Here is a 16,217-nt window from a genome sequence, read left to right on the forward strand (position 1 = left end):
CATTTTGCCTGAGCCGTTTTGTGTGTACGTGTGTTTGTACTCTGGTTCTAGGCCACGGCCTACTGTACTGCACTAGATAACTAGTTCCCCTCCAAGTCAGAAGTGAGAGATGCGGTTCTCTCTGTTTCTCTGTCTGTGTCTGTCTCTCTCGCCCTGTTGCTAGGCTAAGAGGAGGCCACTGGGATTACACTCTAAAAATAAGGTGTCCCTGATACTCTTCTGCTCTGATCCATCTCAATCAGGCCCTCACAGTCCTCACACCTCCGTCTGCTTCTCTGTCTCTTTACACGGCATCGTTGTCACTGTTTATCTGCATAGTTTGTCCTTTTTGTCCGTCTGTCCGTGTGTTTATTTCTGGCTGCACACAGACAGAGTGATGATGTTTGACAAGAATGACAGATGATCAAAATAGGGGGGGGGGGGGGAACAGAGGAAAAAGTGAGGCTGATGAGAAAAGATCGGCAGTGGGTTTGAAATATAATACAAGAGAAGAGGGAGAGAGAGCTATGGGGACAACAGTGTGAGAGAGGAACGTCTGGTCATCAACAGTACAGTTAAAATCCTGCTTTTCTCCCTCAACTACAGCTGATTCCTTCAACAGTCCTGCTGCTGACACAGATGCAATAAGTTACTTGTTTATTTGAGCATTTCATTCATCAGCTGTCTTCATCTTCTCAGTCTGGAAGCTGTTTGGCTGCTTGACTTGGTGGAGAACAATTTTAGAAACTTTGACTGTAAAGTTGCAAGTCTGGAACTCAAAAATGTCAAGTTAATGATAGCAAGTAATGCTATGGTCATTGATGGATTACTGTACGAGTGTACTGGGCACAGACCCAAAGGCCGAAAGTGTCCGGCGCACTCCTGGCATCGATCAAAGAGACACGTACCAACCAGGAAGAGACTCAAGATGATCCCAAAGAAACAGCAACAAAGACATGAAAACAACAACTACAAAGAGACAAAAAAGGCAAAAAATAAGTGCAAGAAGACCAAAACAATTACAAATAGACACAAAACGACTACAAAGAGACACAAAACGACTACAAAGAGACGGAAAACGACTACAAAGAATCACAAAATGACTACAAAGAGAAACAAATCAATTCTAAAGAGACGTAATGCAACTACAGAGAGATGGTAAATAACTACAAAGAGACAAAACGACTACAGAAAGGGGAAAAGCAATTTCAATCACACAAATAAAACCCATAGACACACAACATTACCACAAAGAAACGACTACAAAGGTCTGTGTGTCTTGTTCCTATGTAGGAGAGGTGGGGGGGGGGGGCATTGCCTCATAATCCACCCACGATTATGATCATACCATTCGCAATTATACGTTAATAATAACTGTGATGACTTCGGTTGTGTAGTGTGTGGGCCTACTTGAGTAACACTTTGGCTGTGTTTTAGCCCTGATCTCATCTCCTTCCCTCTTTCCTTGTCCCAGGCCTCAGCAACATCATCGGAATCATTGTGTACATATCAGCCAACGCCGGGGACCCTTCCAAGAGCGACTCCAAGAAGAACAGCTACTCCTACGGCTGGTCCTTCTACTTCGGCGCCCTCTCCTTCATCATGGCCGAAATGGTGGGCGTGCTGGCCGTGCACATGTTCATCGACCGCCACCGGGAGCTGCGCGTGGGGGCACGGGCCGCCGACTACCTCCAAGGTGCGGCCATCACGCGCATCCCCAGCTACCGGTACCGCTATCGACGCCGCTCACGCTCCTCGTCCCGCTCCACGGATCCCTCGCACTCTCGCGAGGCGTCGCCGGTGGGACTGAAGGCCTTCGGGGCGCTGCCCTCCACCGAGCTGTCCATGTACACGCTGCCCAAGGGCCAGACGGGCACGCCGACAGCCACCTATAACTCCATGGAGAGGGACCACAACTTCCTGCAGGTCCACAACTGCATCCAGAAGGACCTGAAAGACGGCGGCAACGCCGCCAACCGACGCACCACACCTGTATGAAACTGAGAGAGGGACCTCAGACACATAACAGAACCAGAGGGAATGTTTTTGGGGAGTGGGGGTGGGGGAGGGGGAGGCGGCAAAAGACGGACACAAGGAGACGGAAGTAGGAAGAGGGCTTAAAATGGATAGATGGAGTGAGGGCTAAGAAGGGAAGCTCTGAGCGCTACACAGCCTCTCAGATGATCCCTGAGTTTCTGTTTAAAAAAAAAATAGGAAACAAAAATGCATAAAAAAGAAACGTGCATGATTTTCCCATCTACCATTGTTTAACGAGTTCTGAACCTGTTTGTAAAGACTTGAGGGGGAGGACGGGGACGGAGGAGCTGGGTGGCCGGTGGTCGGCTGTGAAACACTAGCGGTGGGCCGAGCCAGACTGCCCGATAACAAGTGAACTTCATATTTTTTACTCTTCCTCAGTCTGATGAAAAGGGGGCGTGGTTGTCCCCCATCGGCCCCGCCTATGATCCCGCCCTCACACCGCCATCCCACAAGCCCCCCAACACACACACACACACACACACACACACACACACACACACACTGACCTCCCTTAAAACCCCCACTCCTCTCTTTAGTTGCTGTATCTTCTTGATTTCATTCTTTATTCGCATTAATACTGTGAACCGTTGTGGTGAGGGATGTTAGCAGGGAGCAATTCAGGCCGCAAAAAAAAGAAAGAAAAAACAAAACAGGAAAAAAAAGTTTATATATGTATTGATTATATATAAATATATGAATATATATGTTAATAAATCATGACTAGACTTCCCTGGCGCAAAAATATCAACAAGAGAAAAAACAGAGACAAGTGAGCCTGAATGATCGTGGAGGATTCTTCGCTCCTCTTACGTGATGAACTGATGTCGGTTAGCATTAGACGCATTAGACGCATTCTTTTACAACGGAAACAAATCTTTTGGCCTTCCGCCAAAGCCCTGGCAGCGAATCCTCGTTCAGGGTCGACCCGAGGCGAGAGGTTGACCTCACTGTTTTTTTTTTGTTGTTTTGTTTTTTGCTCCATGAAGAGGGAACTCTGGGTAATGGAGGATCTCTCAGCAAACTTGAAGAAGAACATGTGGACAATGAGACGCCGCTGCTGCCAAAGACACAAAGCAGTGCGTGAGGAGAACATGGCTACCGGCGAGGTGAAGCTATAGTGACTCCAAACAATTAAGAATTTACATGCATGCTAATCAAAATCATCCGATCTGCTTTTAAGGAACTTATGTTTTGAACAATTGAACAATGATACCATGTAAGGGCAGTTGGAGGTGACAAAGTAGAAATTAATGTTACAAGTACTGTGTCTATTTTAGTTTTTCTTTTCTTTTGTTTGAGTGGGTAATTTGGGGGTGGGGCTTCATTACACTTTAAACAAAAAGAACGAGCTTTGGAGAAGGTATCAAGGCTTTTTTTATTCTTGGCTTTTCATTTCTTTTCTCGGTTCCTTTGAACTCTCACACAGCCTTAGTCTCTTTCTTTGTCTCATTTTTCTTGTTCTTTGGTTTCGCGTTGTGTTGTTGTAAATGAGAATTCCAACAAAAAGAAAAAAACAGAAAAAAAAAAACAGCGTAATGTCTTTCAAGGTGCCAAAACTGAATGATTCTGAACTTGGATGCATCAAGTCCTGATGACGAATAAAAATTGAACCACCCCGTAGGGAACAGAAAGAGTGCTTGTTGTATCGTGTTTGGTTTACGGAGTCACTTTGACCAGCGGACATTTAGGATTTTAGGCATTTTAGCAAGAAAGAGAAACATTTCTCGTGTTTATACTTCAGAACAAGATTCATTTTGTGATTTCAGCGGAACCGTACAGGCTGCTCTCGTCCAGCACGTGTAGCTGTACCGCCGATAAATAATTGCGCTTTCATTCAAAAATATCCCACGAAATTATTCCAGATGTTATTCACGGGATCTTGAAGCAGGAAGTGTAAATAAAGCCCGGAGGTGGCTGGGTTTAGTTCTTCATGTGAAACCAGAAGTTGATGTTTTTATCACGCAACTTGCGAAACAGCACTTCGGGAGTTATTTAAACTAAAACCACCATCTATCCCAAAACCTAACCAATAGTTGTGTTGCCTGAACCTAAGTGGTTTAGTTTCCTCAACTTAAATATGTTAAGTTCAGTTGTATCAACAGTCAAAACACTTGATTCATGTAACGAGCAGAAATTGACACGTGTTGCTGGACTTTCGTTGTAAAATGAGGGATGACTTTACGTCATATATACGAACCGTCGTACGAAGATACGTTGAACCGTAACACGTCCACGTTTCAGAGGAATAACGTCGTTGCATGAAACGCAGTGACTGGGCTTTCCGATCTCACGCTGCTCAACATTTTCTCACAGAGAACATTCAAGTAGCTCGATCTCGTCGAGTTAACGGGGGTAGAAACATGCAGCAGCACGTTGCAGCACAGCCGAGACTTCCTCGGGGTGCAAACAGCGCGTACCGCAACATGTTGGTGGGGATTATTAATGATGTTACACACACTGTGGGTAGAGTACACTCTGTCCTTTTGTCTCTCTCTACTTTTTCACTTTTCATGTGCTGACTCCCCCTCTATCTTCCCGTTAGCTCTCCATTCGCCGGCTGCAGAAGAAATGTCATAATCAACATCAGCCTCGATGTCCTGCTGCATGATCTCTATACGTGCCATCTCTCCCTCCCTCCCTCTCTCTCTCTCTCTCGCTCTCTCTCCTCCCCTGGTGCGGTGATCAAAGTGGCTGGCATGTCTCTCTGCAGCACTGCTGTGATCACTGAAGAGAGGCGAGCGAGGGAGGGAGGGAGGTGAGGAGAAAGAAAAAGGGAGTGGAGGAGCCTGAATCAAGCAGCACCACAGCGCCCCCCTCTGGTGTGGAGGTACATCATGATTTTATTAGTGTGTGAACTCTGTGAACATAAAGTCTGAATTGACCGTCCACTATATTCAAGCTGCTATTATAAACAGTTATATATAGCTGATCGATAGCCGGAATAATCATAGACTTTAACACTGAATTGTAATGATTTTGTAAAACGATGCATTTTTAAAAGCCGCTATAAGAAGCCTAAATAAATTTACATTTAAATGATTCGTTATTGAACACCAACACTAACAACTCAATTAAATGTGGCTTCATTGGCATAAAGGATTCAATTAAGTAATTACAAAACATGTAATGCATATTACGTCTACAAATAAAGTGTTGATATTGATAAAATGGCCAATCAGAGCCACAACTGCCCCCCCCCCCCCCCCCCCCCTTCCTTAAATATGAAACAACCACAATAAGGAAAACTAGTAAAATGATAAAAGTAGGAACAATAAAACTGAGTGACAAAAGTAAAAATGTGTTGGGGAAATAATTTGATTAGTGAGCTTTCATGTGCTGTTGAGCTGCAGATTTTATTACCTTTTGGACGAAGTCGTTGTGCTAAGCTAAGCTAAGCTAAGCTAAGTGGCTGCAAACAGAAAGGCCCTCTATCAGCGATCTATCCACCAGAAAGTCCTTATGTCCCAAAATGTTGAACTGTAAAGTGCACACATTTTGAAACAAATGGTTCCAAACCAGTGATTTAGTAAACATGTCGGGCTGCTGTTTACGATTATCATTTATTGCTTTTGAGAAGCTCATATCAGTACCTGCTGGAACTTTTTAACATTGGTCGCACTTTCTTTTCATTTCAGCGCATCAGCACATTATTTAAGCGCACGCAACAATGTTCCCCACACATTTTGGTGCTGCAATACATTTCAAGCATTACCTATGTTTTGTCAGTTCCCACACACGTTGATGGAAGTGATTGTAAATCAGGAGCTTTACATCCCTGCTCTGCATTGCAAAGGAGTGTAGGTGAAGAAAACACGTGAAAGCTTTAATAGCTGCAGTCCTACCGTGTGAAAAAGGTCTGTTTTAAGTGCAATTCCACAGACTGTAAAGAAGAAGTGGACGAAGTCGTCGTGACGTCACCCACTGATTTGTGGACTGATGTTTTGAAGCCTTGAGTTCGGCGATTTGGCCGTTACTGTTGTTGTTTTTTTGCAACCAGTAAACAGGAACTGACCATATCTGGACTGAGGAGGAGTGACGTAGAGACGCCGTATACGTCTCTGGTAGAGACCTGTCAATCACCATGTAGCCCCGCCCTAAAGCATCCCCTGCTTTATGGTCTGTTTGACTCTAAATGGACCATAATGTACTAAATGAACATCATGCTGAATTGAAGAAGACTTGAAACTAGAGATTGAGACCATAAACTCATGTTTACAATGTTTACTGAGGTAATAAATCAAGAGAGAAGTAGAGTCATTTTCTCATAGACTTCTATACAACCAGAGGAGTCGCCCCCTGGTGGACATTAGAGAGAATGCAGCTTTAACACATGAAGCTTTGACTTCACTCTGCAATCCTCATGTTTAGGTATTACGTTGACAGGTCTGGCTCTTTCAGTAAATTGGGCACTGCAGCATTTTTCTTGACCAAAAAACGACGAGTATTCATTTTGAATTAAAGCTATTTTAAAGGACACACCTGCTCTCTGGAGCCCTGCTTTATGGCAACAACATTGGCAGAGTTAACACTATAACAAGTCAACGAATGTCCGACAGGTGACATGAAATGTGAAACATCTTTTCTCGTTATGCGGGTGAGCTCGGAGGCGCTGTGGCAGAATTTTTTTGTCACGCTGCAGTTCAGACAGGAGGGAAGCAGATCTGGAGGAACAGCTGCTGCGTCCTCCCTCACCTGCAATTAGCACGCTTTTTAGGTCACGGACAGTTAGGGGCTATGGAACAACACACACACACACACACACACACACACACACACACAGAGAGAGAGAGAGAGAGAGAGAGAGAGAGAGAGAGAGAGAGAGAGAGAGAGAGAGAGACCGGGGTTGAGGTCAATTCAATCAAATTACTCCATTAATATGAGTTAGCATAATTTACAATCATGGTATAATTTGTTGGTAGCGTTAAGGATATGTAAATTGCAAAGGATCATGGGAAAAGGCGAAATAAGAGAGAGAAAGTCACCAGACGCACTAAAGAGCTGATCTGCAGAAGAAGAAAACAGTGTGTGAGGAGGAGGAACAGGAGCGAGAGTATATGTATATGTGTAGTATGTATATGTGTAAGTTATGAGCTGGAACTCTGTGCCCTGTGCTCTCGATGTGTCATGAATACAAAGCGCTGTGTTTGTTTGTGTGAGCAGCACTGCAGTGAGATAAAAAAAACACAAAGCAGACCTGACATGACGAGCAGAGATGAACGGGGACAACTGCAGTCGTTAATGTTCGTTAAGAGTGTCACGGGCTGCAAAGCTACGTGAAATATTATGTGATTTAAAAGAGAAAATCAAGCATCCGTTGTCAAAGCTTCATGTGTTAAAGCTGCATTCTCTCTAGTGACCATCAGGGGGCGACTCCTCTGGTTGTATAGAAGTCTATGAGAAAATGAAAGCTTGATCCTGGACCACCATGGATCCAGGTCTCTGTGAAGATGTGGCCTCAACAGTCACCGACCTCCCGCTGCTTTCATCCATCTTATTGTTCTGTGACCATCAGACAGCCAGGAGCATGCTGGGTAGCGGAGTAGCCTCAGGTCCTAGCTGGGTTAGCTTAGCATCCATCAGGTCTCTCCTCTCTGGAGCAGTTTGGTGGCGTTTGGTCCGGCAGGTCTGTCTGGTTGTTTGGTGATCGTCTCAAAGTCTGCTGCTCTTAATCCTCACGCTTCCTTTTCACACATTAGTGAAAGTATTCTGTCACATGTCGTTAGTGATGAACAAACAAATAAAATGTGGTGAAATTCATGGGAGCTACCGTCCTCAGCATGAACATGCACCGCCGTTGCCAAAGCAGACAGACATGAAGAGTTTAGTCACCTAATCTCATCAGCAGACCGGTTCCTAACGGTCAGAAACATCACAGCGTTGACCTCATCAGGCCACTTCTGCCCTCTCTTGTGGCTGAAAGGCTGAACAGCAGTTGCTCGTGCTGTAATTTACAAGGTCTGCGCCAACGGAGCAGAACCTGCTTTGAATACTAATTGAGAGTGCGTGTGACACTGGAGGTGTATGAAGCCTCAACGTCTCGATGACTGCTGACCGACCTTTTCAATATCTGTGGAAGTATGAAGAAGTCTCTCCCAAAGCAATAAGCAGCAGCACACACACACACACACACACACGCTACCCTGAGAAGTTATTAAGGGACATTCCCGAGACGTGATGTTCCGTTTGAAAGGAACAGAACTGTTGGAAGTGCTGAGAGTGATTTTTGCAGGATGGCAAAGTGTGTTCAGAGCTCCAGGACTGCGGCTGCTACACATATTACACACATGTATATGCACATCGGTGCGTACAAACAAAGGTAACAGGATGTATGTTCTGCACGGTGATGCACCTGAATGTGACAGGCAGTGAGAAAACAAACCAGACACAACAACAAGGAGAACGATCCTGGCTGCTGTGATTCTGATCATGCAGCATTGTGATCAACAAACCTGTGTTGAAATCTGCAGGAAGAGAGCTAGCTAACGTTAGCTGTTAGCGGTTAGCAGCCGAGTACCGCTCGGCCAAATAACGGGGAAAAAAGCGGGGGGGGGGATCGCATTGAGTTACATAATGATGCATTCAAGCTCTATTCAGAGTGTTAAAGCTGCATTCTCTCTAGTGTCCACCAGGGGGCGACTCCTCTGGTTGTATAGAAGTCTATGAGAAAATGACTCTACTTCTCTCTTGATTTATTACCTCAGTAAACATTGTAAACATGAGTTTATGGTCTCAATCTCTAGTTTCAAGTCTTCTTCAATACAGCATGATGTTCATTTAGTACATTATGGTCCATTTAGAGTCAAACAGACCATAAAGCAGGGGATGCTTTAGGGCGGGGCTACACAGTGATTGACAGGTCTCTACCAGAGACGTATACGGCGTCTCTACGTCACTCCTCCTCAGTCCAGATATGATCACTTCCTGTTCACTGGTTGCATAAAACAACATGATGACGTTATCCAAGATGGCGACGTTATCGGCCGATACGCAAGTTCAGGAATCAGGAAATAATCAGGAAATAGAGAAGGAAAAAATGGTATCGGAACTTCTTTATTTGTGAATATAAACTGTGGTTCTACATTTCTCAACAAACATCAAGCTGGTAAAGAGAAGTGACAGAAAATCAAACTCAGTGACTGCTGCTCGTCCTGAAGAGGACAGAGAACAATGAGATGAAAAGGAAACCAGTGCGTCCTCATTTAAACAGAGGCAGCTGGTCTGAGAGGACGCGACTTTGACCTGGTTTGGATGGGAGACCGCTGGTTAGATCAGTGATTAATGGTTGATAGCGCCACAGAGGGGACACGGCTGAAAAGACATGAGAGGGCTGAGAGGAGAGGAAAGGAAAGGAGAGAAGAGGAGATAAGAGGAGAGGATAGGAAACGAGAAGGAGGGGAGAGGAAAGAAGAGGAGAGACATGAAGGAAATGGGAGGAGAGAAGAGAAGGTGAGGAGACGAGAGGAGACGAGAGTGAGAGAGAGGAAGAAAGAGGTAGAGGAGAGAAGAGGAAAGGGGGGAGGCAAGGAGAGGAGAAACAAGGAGAGAGCTGAAAGCTGGTGAGGCAACACAACGAGAGAGAGAGAGAGAGAGAGAGAGAGAAAACAAGTGATAAAGGAAGAGAGAAAGGGATGAGGACACGAACAGAGCGACACTGAGATTCGAAGAAAACATTAAAAACAAGACGAGGAGGCAAGAAATAAAGAGGTGAGAGCAAGAAATCAGGAACAGACATCTACGCAGAGAACGAGCAGATAAAGAGACAACAGTCATGGAACACGACTTTATTCATGTTCAAAATACATCAGAGCAGTGTGTGTGTGTGTGTGAGTGTGTGAGTGTGTGTGAGTGTGTGAGTGTCTGTGTGTGTGAGTGTGTGAGTGTGTGTGTGTGTGTGAGTGTGTGAGTGTGTGTGTGTGTGTGAGTGTGTGTGTGTGAGTGTCTGTGTGTGTGAGTGTGTGAGTGTGTGTGTGTGTGTGAGTGTGTGTGTGTGAGTGTCTGTGTGTGTGTGTGTGTGTGTGAGTGTGTGTGTGTGTGAGTGTGTGTGTGTGTGTGAGTGTCTGTGTGTGTGTGTGAGTGTCTGTGTGTGTGTGTGTGAGTGTCTGTGTGTGTGTGTGTGTGAGTGTCTGTGTGTGTGTGTGTGTGAGTGTCTGTGTGTGTGTGTGTGTGAGTGTGTGTGTGTGTGAGTGTGTGTGTGTGTGTCTGTGTGAGTGTGTGTGTGAGTGTGTGTGTGTGTGAGTGTGTGTGTGAGTGTCTGTGTGTGTGTGTGTGTGTGAGTGTCTGTGTGTGTGTGTGTCTGTGTGTGTGTGTGTGTGTGTCTGTGTGAGTGTGTGTGTGTGTTTGTGTGTGTGAGTGTGTTTGTGTGTGTGAGTGTCTGTGTGTGTGTGTGTCTGTGTGTGTGAGTGTGTGTGTGTGTGTCTGTGTGTGTGAGTGTGTGTGTGTGTGTGTCTGTGTGTGTGTGTGAGTGTGTGTCTCTGTGTGTGTGTGTGTGTGTGCGTGTGTGTGTGTGTGTGTGTGTGTCTCTGTGTGTGTGCGTGTGTGTGTGTGTGTGTGTGTGCGTGTGTGTGTGTGTCTCTGTGTGTGTGCGTGAGTGTGTGTGTGTGTGTGTGTCTGTGTGTGTGTGTGTCTCTGTGTGTGTGTCTCTGTGTGTGTGCGTGAGTCTGGAGAGAGAGGGTCTAGCCTGGACCCAGGGTCTGGATGGTGTCTCTGTGCTCTTGGTAGAGAGCGTGGAAGGTCCGGGCTAACCCGAGGAGCGGCGCCTCACAGTTCTCCATCTCCTTCTGGAGAGAGACGGTGACTCGTACGTAAACACACTTACGACATCGTCTTTAAGTGAACTTCATACAACAGAAGGAAAAAGACACTCACGGCCGACGTCTCGTGGTACTCCAGCCCCTGGCTCTGGGCCCATTCCTGGGCCACGGACGCCTCCACCTCACGTCTAGCAGACAGGTCCGACTTGTTGCCCACCAGGACGCCTGAGACAACGAAATACACAAAGAAGAGAGACATGGAGGCACTGAGGACTTCACACCCTTCATCCGAGTTAAAAACCACCAAGAGAGGAGAGGAGGATAGAGGAGGGGAGAGGAGAGGAAAGATGAGGAAAGAAGTGAAGGAAGGGAGGAGAGGAGAGGAGAGGATAGAAGAGAAGATGAGAGGAGAGAAGGGGAGGAGAGGAGACGAGAAGGAAAGAGGAGAGGAGAGGATAGAATAGAAGAGGAGAGGAGAGAAGGGGAGGAGAGGAGACGAGAAGGAAAGAGGAGAGGAGAGGATAGAATAGAAGAGGAGAGGAGAGAAGGGGAGGAGAGGAGACGAGAAGGAAAGAGGAGAGGAGAGGATAGAATAGAAGAGGAGAGGAGAGTAGGGGAGAGGAAAGAAGAGGAAAGAAGTGAAGGAAGGGAGGAGAGGAGACAAGATCTAAAGAATATATCGTAAAATTGTCAGTTCATGACAACGCTGACACGTGAATAAAGACGATATCGACAGGAGACGAATGAAACCCTCAAAGGTATAAAATAATGAAAACACCAAAGAATCTCCGTATGATTCCTTCAAGGTCTGAGTTCATGTTTGTGTGAGTTTCAGGCTGTTTACCTGGGAGCTGGAGATCTCCGCAGTGGGCTCGAACTCTCTCCATCCAGTGGCTGCAGTTGGCAAAAGACGGCTCACTGGTGAGGTCGAAAACCAGGAACAGCAACGACGGCTCACCCCACTGTGGACAGGGGGGGGGGGGCAGCAGTTTATACTTTATGTGGGGATGGGGAGTTTCCAGGAGACAACCGCCGGTTCTGAAGAGAGAAGTCGATACGGAAGTGTCTTAAAGCTGCATTCTCTCTAGTGTCCACCAGGGGGCGACTCCTCTGGTTGTATAGCAGTCTATGAGAAAATGACTCTACTTCTCTCTTGATTTATTACCTCAGTAAACATTGTAAACATGAGTTTATGGTCTCAATCTCTAGTTTCAAGTCTTCTTCAATACAGCATGATGTTCATTTAGTACATTATGGTCCATTTAGAGTCAAACAGACCATAAAGCAGGGGATGCTTTAGGGGCGGGGCTACACTGTGATTGGCGTCACTCCTCCTCAGTCCAAATTCACATTCACTGGTTGCGCAAAAAACAAGATGGCGACGGCGAAATCACTGAACCGGAGGCTTCAAAACATCCACAAACCAACGACAGACGTGGGACTCTGGGAGTTTCACTAGTTTACAGAAGAAGTCTCACCATCTTCTCGCAGGCGTCCACTAATGTCTGCTTCCCTGCAGAGTCTATGATGTAGAGCTCCTGTGGGGGGGGGGGGGGGGGGGGACATGAAGATTTAGTCAAATTATTTGGTTTTAAATTTCCTATTTTCTCTGGAAAAGGACATTAATGTTCATCTCACAGTGCCGCCTTATTGCTCACTGAAAACAGATGAGAAACTAACAACATTAAAAAACTTCTTCCACCCCGAGCGACGGATTATAACCCCCCCCCCCCCCCCCCCCCCCACCCCCTCCTGTGATAACTTTAATGGAGGACGAAGAGGACTCACCACACTGTCGCTGGTCTCTGGGATTTGGACGCATTTCATCAGAAGCTCCACTCCGGCTGTCTGTCAAACAAACACAGTACATGTTGTTATTATTATAATGATGTTTATTAGACCTCAATCAATGACATCACATGTTCAACACACGAGCTTTAAAGGAAACTTTTTATGATTTATAAAAGTTTTCTTCAATTCTTCTTCAAATAACTGCTCCAACATTCCTACTGTGGCTTTTATAGAGGAGGAAAGGAGACGAGGAGAGAGGAGACGAGGAAAGGGGGGGAGAGGAGAAGGAAAGAGGAGACGAGGAAAGGGGGGGAGAGGAGAAGGAGAGAGGAGACGAGGAAAGGAGAGGAGAGGAGAAGGAAAGAGGAGACGAGGAAAGGGGGGATGGCAGATGTTTAAGAGCTGCCTGAGCTTTGCTGCAGCGGTCGGAGACACAAGTTAAATGAATCCAGGGTGAATAGAGGAGGTCCACACACACACACACACACACACACACACACACACAGATATAAAGACAGATGATGTGATGAATACGGTTCTTCACAAGCTCTGGAGATCTGATGCAGTCCTGAGTGGACCGGACTGATGTGGGCCGACTCTCACCATCACGTCTCACACCGAGAGAGAGATCAGTGGAGACCTTGAAGGAGGGAGGCCGACACACACACACACACACACACACACACACTCACACACATACACACACACACATACATACACACACACAGTTTTCATGCTCACTGCCTCTGTGAAACACACATTCTGCACACATTTACCTGATTCACACACACACACACACACACACACACACACACACACACATTTACCTGATTCACACACACACTCTCTCTCTCTCTCTAATGAGCTGGGGTGATGCATAGGAAGCCTCTCTCTGGAATGCCAATGAGGGCCTATTAGCAACAGAATAAGCTCAGAACATTGCTAACGGCCCGTCTGACATTTTCAAAGGAGGACGTGAGGAGAATGGCCGACAGCCTCCGCTACCCTTCACAGTCAAAGGCTGAAGAACACGAGCAGTAACATCTTCACAGCGCCGGCTTCTCGTTCACGTTGAGACACAACGGACACAAGAGTCCTGGAGAGAAGTTTGTCCTCAAGTAAATGGAGTCAAATTAAATGAAAGGGTTAATCTCTCGTCTTAACATGTACGCTGCATACGTCTCTGTTAGAGACCTGTCAGTCACCCTGTAGCCCCGCCCCTAAAGCATCCCCTGCTTTATGGTCTGTTTGACTCTTTGGCTTTGATCCACACACGCTCACCGGCCTCTGATGTCTTCTTCTGTTGTTTCATTGCATGCATTTCTATATATTTATTCTTAATATTTTGCATAACATGCAGTACAGACGTGTCAAAGCTTTCCTCAAAGTTCAGCATCACACCGTGACAAATAAAAAGATGCAGCACTAGTGCACCGCGATCGACTTCAGTGCTCGACTCGTCCAACGTTCAGCACCACACGTATAAGGCTGTACAGTGTGTGTGTGTGTGTGTGTGTGTGTGTGTGTGTGTGTGTGTGTGTGCGCCCGCTCGTTAAGTACCTGTTCTGGTGGCTTTCCAGAATCCTGTGCTGTATTAATTATCGATGTTCCTGTCACCTCAGAACCCCCAATACTGCTGACACAGCAAGAGCACAGCAAGCACACACACACACACACACACACACACACACACACACACACACACACACACACATGTCCAGTACTCACCCACCAACCTGTTCTGGACCCAAACCAGCTAGAAGACTCAGTAGTAAACCTCATATGAACGTGTTGCAGTAGAGCGTATATATATATAAATATATATATATATATATATATATATATATATTTTAGTTGTACATGCGTTCATTCAGCGGAATGAGCCGTGACCCCCCCCCCCCCCCCCCCATACATCATCATCAGGTTAATGACACACAGGCCCCTCCCCCGTGCAGATTAGCATAAATAATGCACACTGGGCCACTGGGCCTCTGCAGCAGCATCCAGCGGGACATTATGCTGTTCTTGCACTTCGGTGATTCCCGGAGTCGACTGCAGAGACGAAGTAAAGAAAGTCCTCTGTTCACACGACACACACCGTGTTTACGCTTCAGGTAGTTCAAATGTTACCGCGTGGATATTTAAACAATCACACCGCTAAGGGCTCTGAGTGTTTCCTGTGAAGGTCTTTAAAGCTTGTTGTTACGTTCACTCCTCCACCGTCACAGCGAGCTGTCAGTCACTCATGTGGAGATTATCCAGAGTAACTTATTGTGAGTGTTTTATTTATTTATTTATTTATCTTGATGCGCTCTCATATCGTCCAGTCAGGTGATCATGACATCACGTGATCATGACATCATTTTATTTCCTGTTTCTAATGCTCACCATGCTGTAATTCTTCTGAAAGAGAGTTCCGTCACTGTGGAACATGTGGGAGAGAGCACTCTTCCCCACTGCAGCATCTCCTACACACACACACACACACACACACACACACACACACACACACACACACACACACACACACAGAGAGACAAAGACAGAGTTTCATCGTCGTCTGTCTCAGTCGTGCTTCATAACTCCTCATCTGTTCTGAGTTTCCATTAAAATCATAACAGAGTTTAAACGCTTCACTCGTCAAATAATCCGGTAAAGTTCAAACACCAGAGCTCAGATTATGTATTTAAACATAATAAATACCAGAGCAACAATGTAAAACTACTCCATTACAAGTAAATGTATAAAAGTGTCATCAGCAGCCACCGTATCAGAAGTAGAAGGACTCGTTCTGCAGTCGTGCTCTCGATGCTATATTACATTATATGATATGATTATTATAGAATACTACTGCTGTATGACTGAGACACTCGTTTCATCTTCAAGGTTTCATTTTATAAACGTATCAAACGTGTTTTATGCACAATACTAATCTGAACGGTAATTCATAATTCCAGGTCTCAAATAAAGGTCGTGGAGTGAAATAAACACGATATTTACTCTGAAATGATGGAGAACAAAAGTAGAAAGTTGCATAAAATGGAAAAACGAACTCAAGTAATGTACAAGTACCTCACAATTCTACTCAAATGCAGTACTTGAGTCAGTAAACTCAGTTAGTAACAACCAGATGGACCAGCATGTGTTACTAACATCTAACATCTAACGTCCAACGATACCGGAAGTGGTGTGTTTGTGATGAAATAGTGTCCTGGTAGCTGAGGTAACGGTATATTATATATATATATATATATATTATATCTGTTATATATACTAAGTGGTGATGAAGGTCCTTGTACCGTTAGGGAGCAGAAAGATGGACTAAACTCACTAAAACTTACCGACGAGCAGACATCTCGCCCTCAACTTCACCATCTTCTTCTTCTTCTTCTTCTTCTTCTTCTTCTTCAACGTAGACACACAACGCGTCTCTAGCAACCGAGCTACAGACGCGTTTCATTGGTCCGGTCAGTGAGTGACGCGCAGAGCGTAGCTGTGCTCTGATTGGCTGGTTGTGATGACAATTGTAGAGCACACTCATGGGTTTATTTCTCCCTGACAAAGTCTGTCAGGCAAGCTTTCCATAAGATGTGTACAGTTACTGCCGCTCGTGGTAAGATTCAACTAACTCCGACCGGAGCCCTGATCCGGTACATG

At 45.6% G+C, this 16,217-nt stretch overlaps 2 protein-coding genes across 2 annotated transcripts in view; one reads left to right on the forward strand and one right to left on the reverse strand.

The window, feature by feature from the left end:
- Window positions 1-2,171, forward strand: part of cacng2b (calcium channel, voltage-dependent, gamma subunit 2b) — a 51,067-nt gene extending 48,896 nt beyond the window's left edge. The window contains exon 4 of the mRNA XM_076082973.1: window positions 1,454-2,171. Within this exon, the coding sequence (XP_075939088.1) occupies window positions 1,454-1,977 (524 nt within the window). The 3' untranslated portion in view covers window positions 1,978-2,171. The remainder of the gene's footprint in view (window positions 1-1,453) is intronic.
- Window positions 2,172-9,051: 6,880 nt separating this feature from the next.
- On the reverse strand, window positions 9,052-16,013 carry ift27 (intraflagellar transport 27 homolog (Chlamydomonas)). The gene is made up of 7 exons (XM_076082972.1): window positions 15,902-16,013; window positions 14,949-15,028; window positions 12,558-12,617; window positions 12,248-12,307; window positions 11,614-11,731; window positions 10,885-10,994; window positions 9,052-10,796 (listed from the first exon to the last, which is right to left on the reverse strand). The coding sequence occupies exons 1-7, from the start codon at window positions 15,933-15,935 to the stop codon at window positions 10,692-10,694; spliced, it is 567 nt and encodes a 188-aa protein (XP_075939087.1). The 5' UTR covers window positions 15,936-16,013; the 3' UTR covers window positions 9,052-10,691.
- Between the last annotated feature and the right edge of the window lie 204 nt (window positions 16,014-16,217).

The sequence above is a fragment of the Anarhichas minor genome, unplaced genomic scaffold (assembly GCF_050575085.1).
Source record: "Anarhichas minor isolate MPS153535 unplaced genomic scaffold, ASM5057508v1 ptg000114l, whole genome shotgun sequence".
Taxonomy (NCBI): domain Eukaryota; kingdom Metazoa; phylum Chordata; class Actinopteri; order Perciformes; family Anarhichadidae; genus Anarhichas; species Anarhichas minor.

Coding starts and splice junctions, on each gene's coding strand:
- ift27 (XM_076082972.1), bottom strand. CDS start 15,935: ATGGTGAAGTTGAGGGCGAGATGTCTGCTCGTCG. Junction 15,029..15,901: donor GGCGAGATGTCTGCTCGTCG/GTAAGTTTTAGT, acceptor GTGTGTGTGTAG/GAGATGCTGCAGTGGGGAAG. Junction 11,732..12,247: donor TGGACGCCTGCGAGAAGATG/GTGAGACTTCTT, acceptor CCCTGTCCACAG/TGGGGTGAGCCGTCGTTGCT.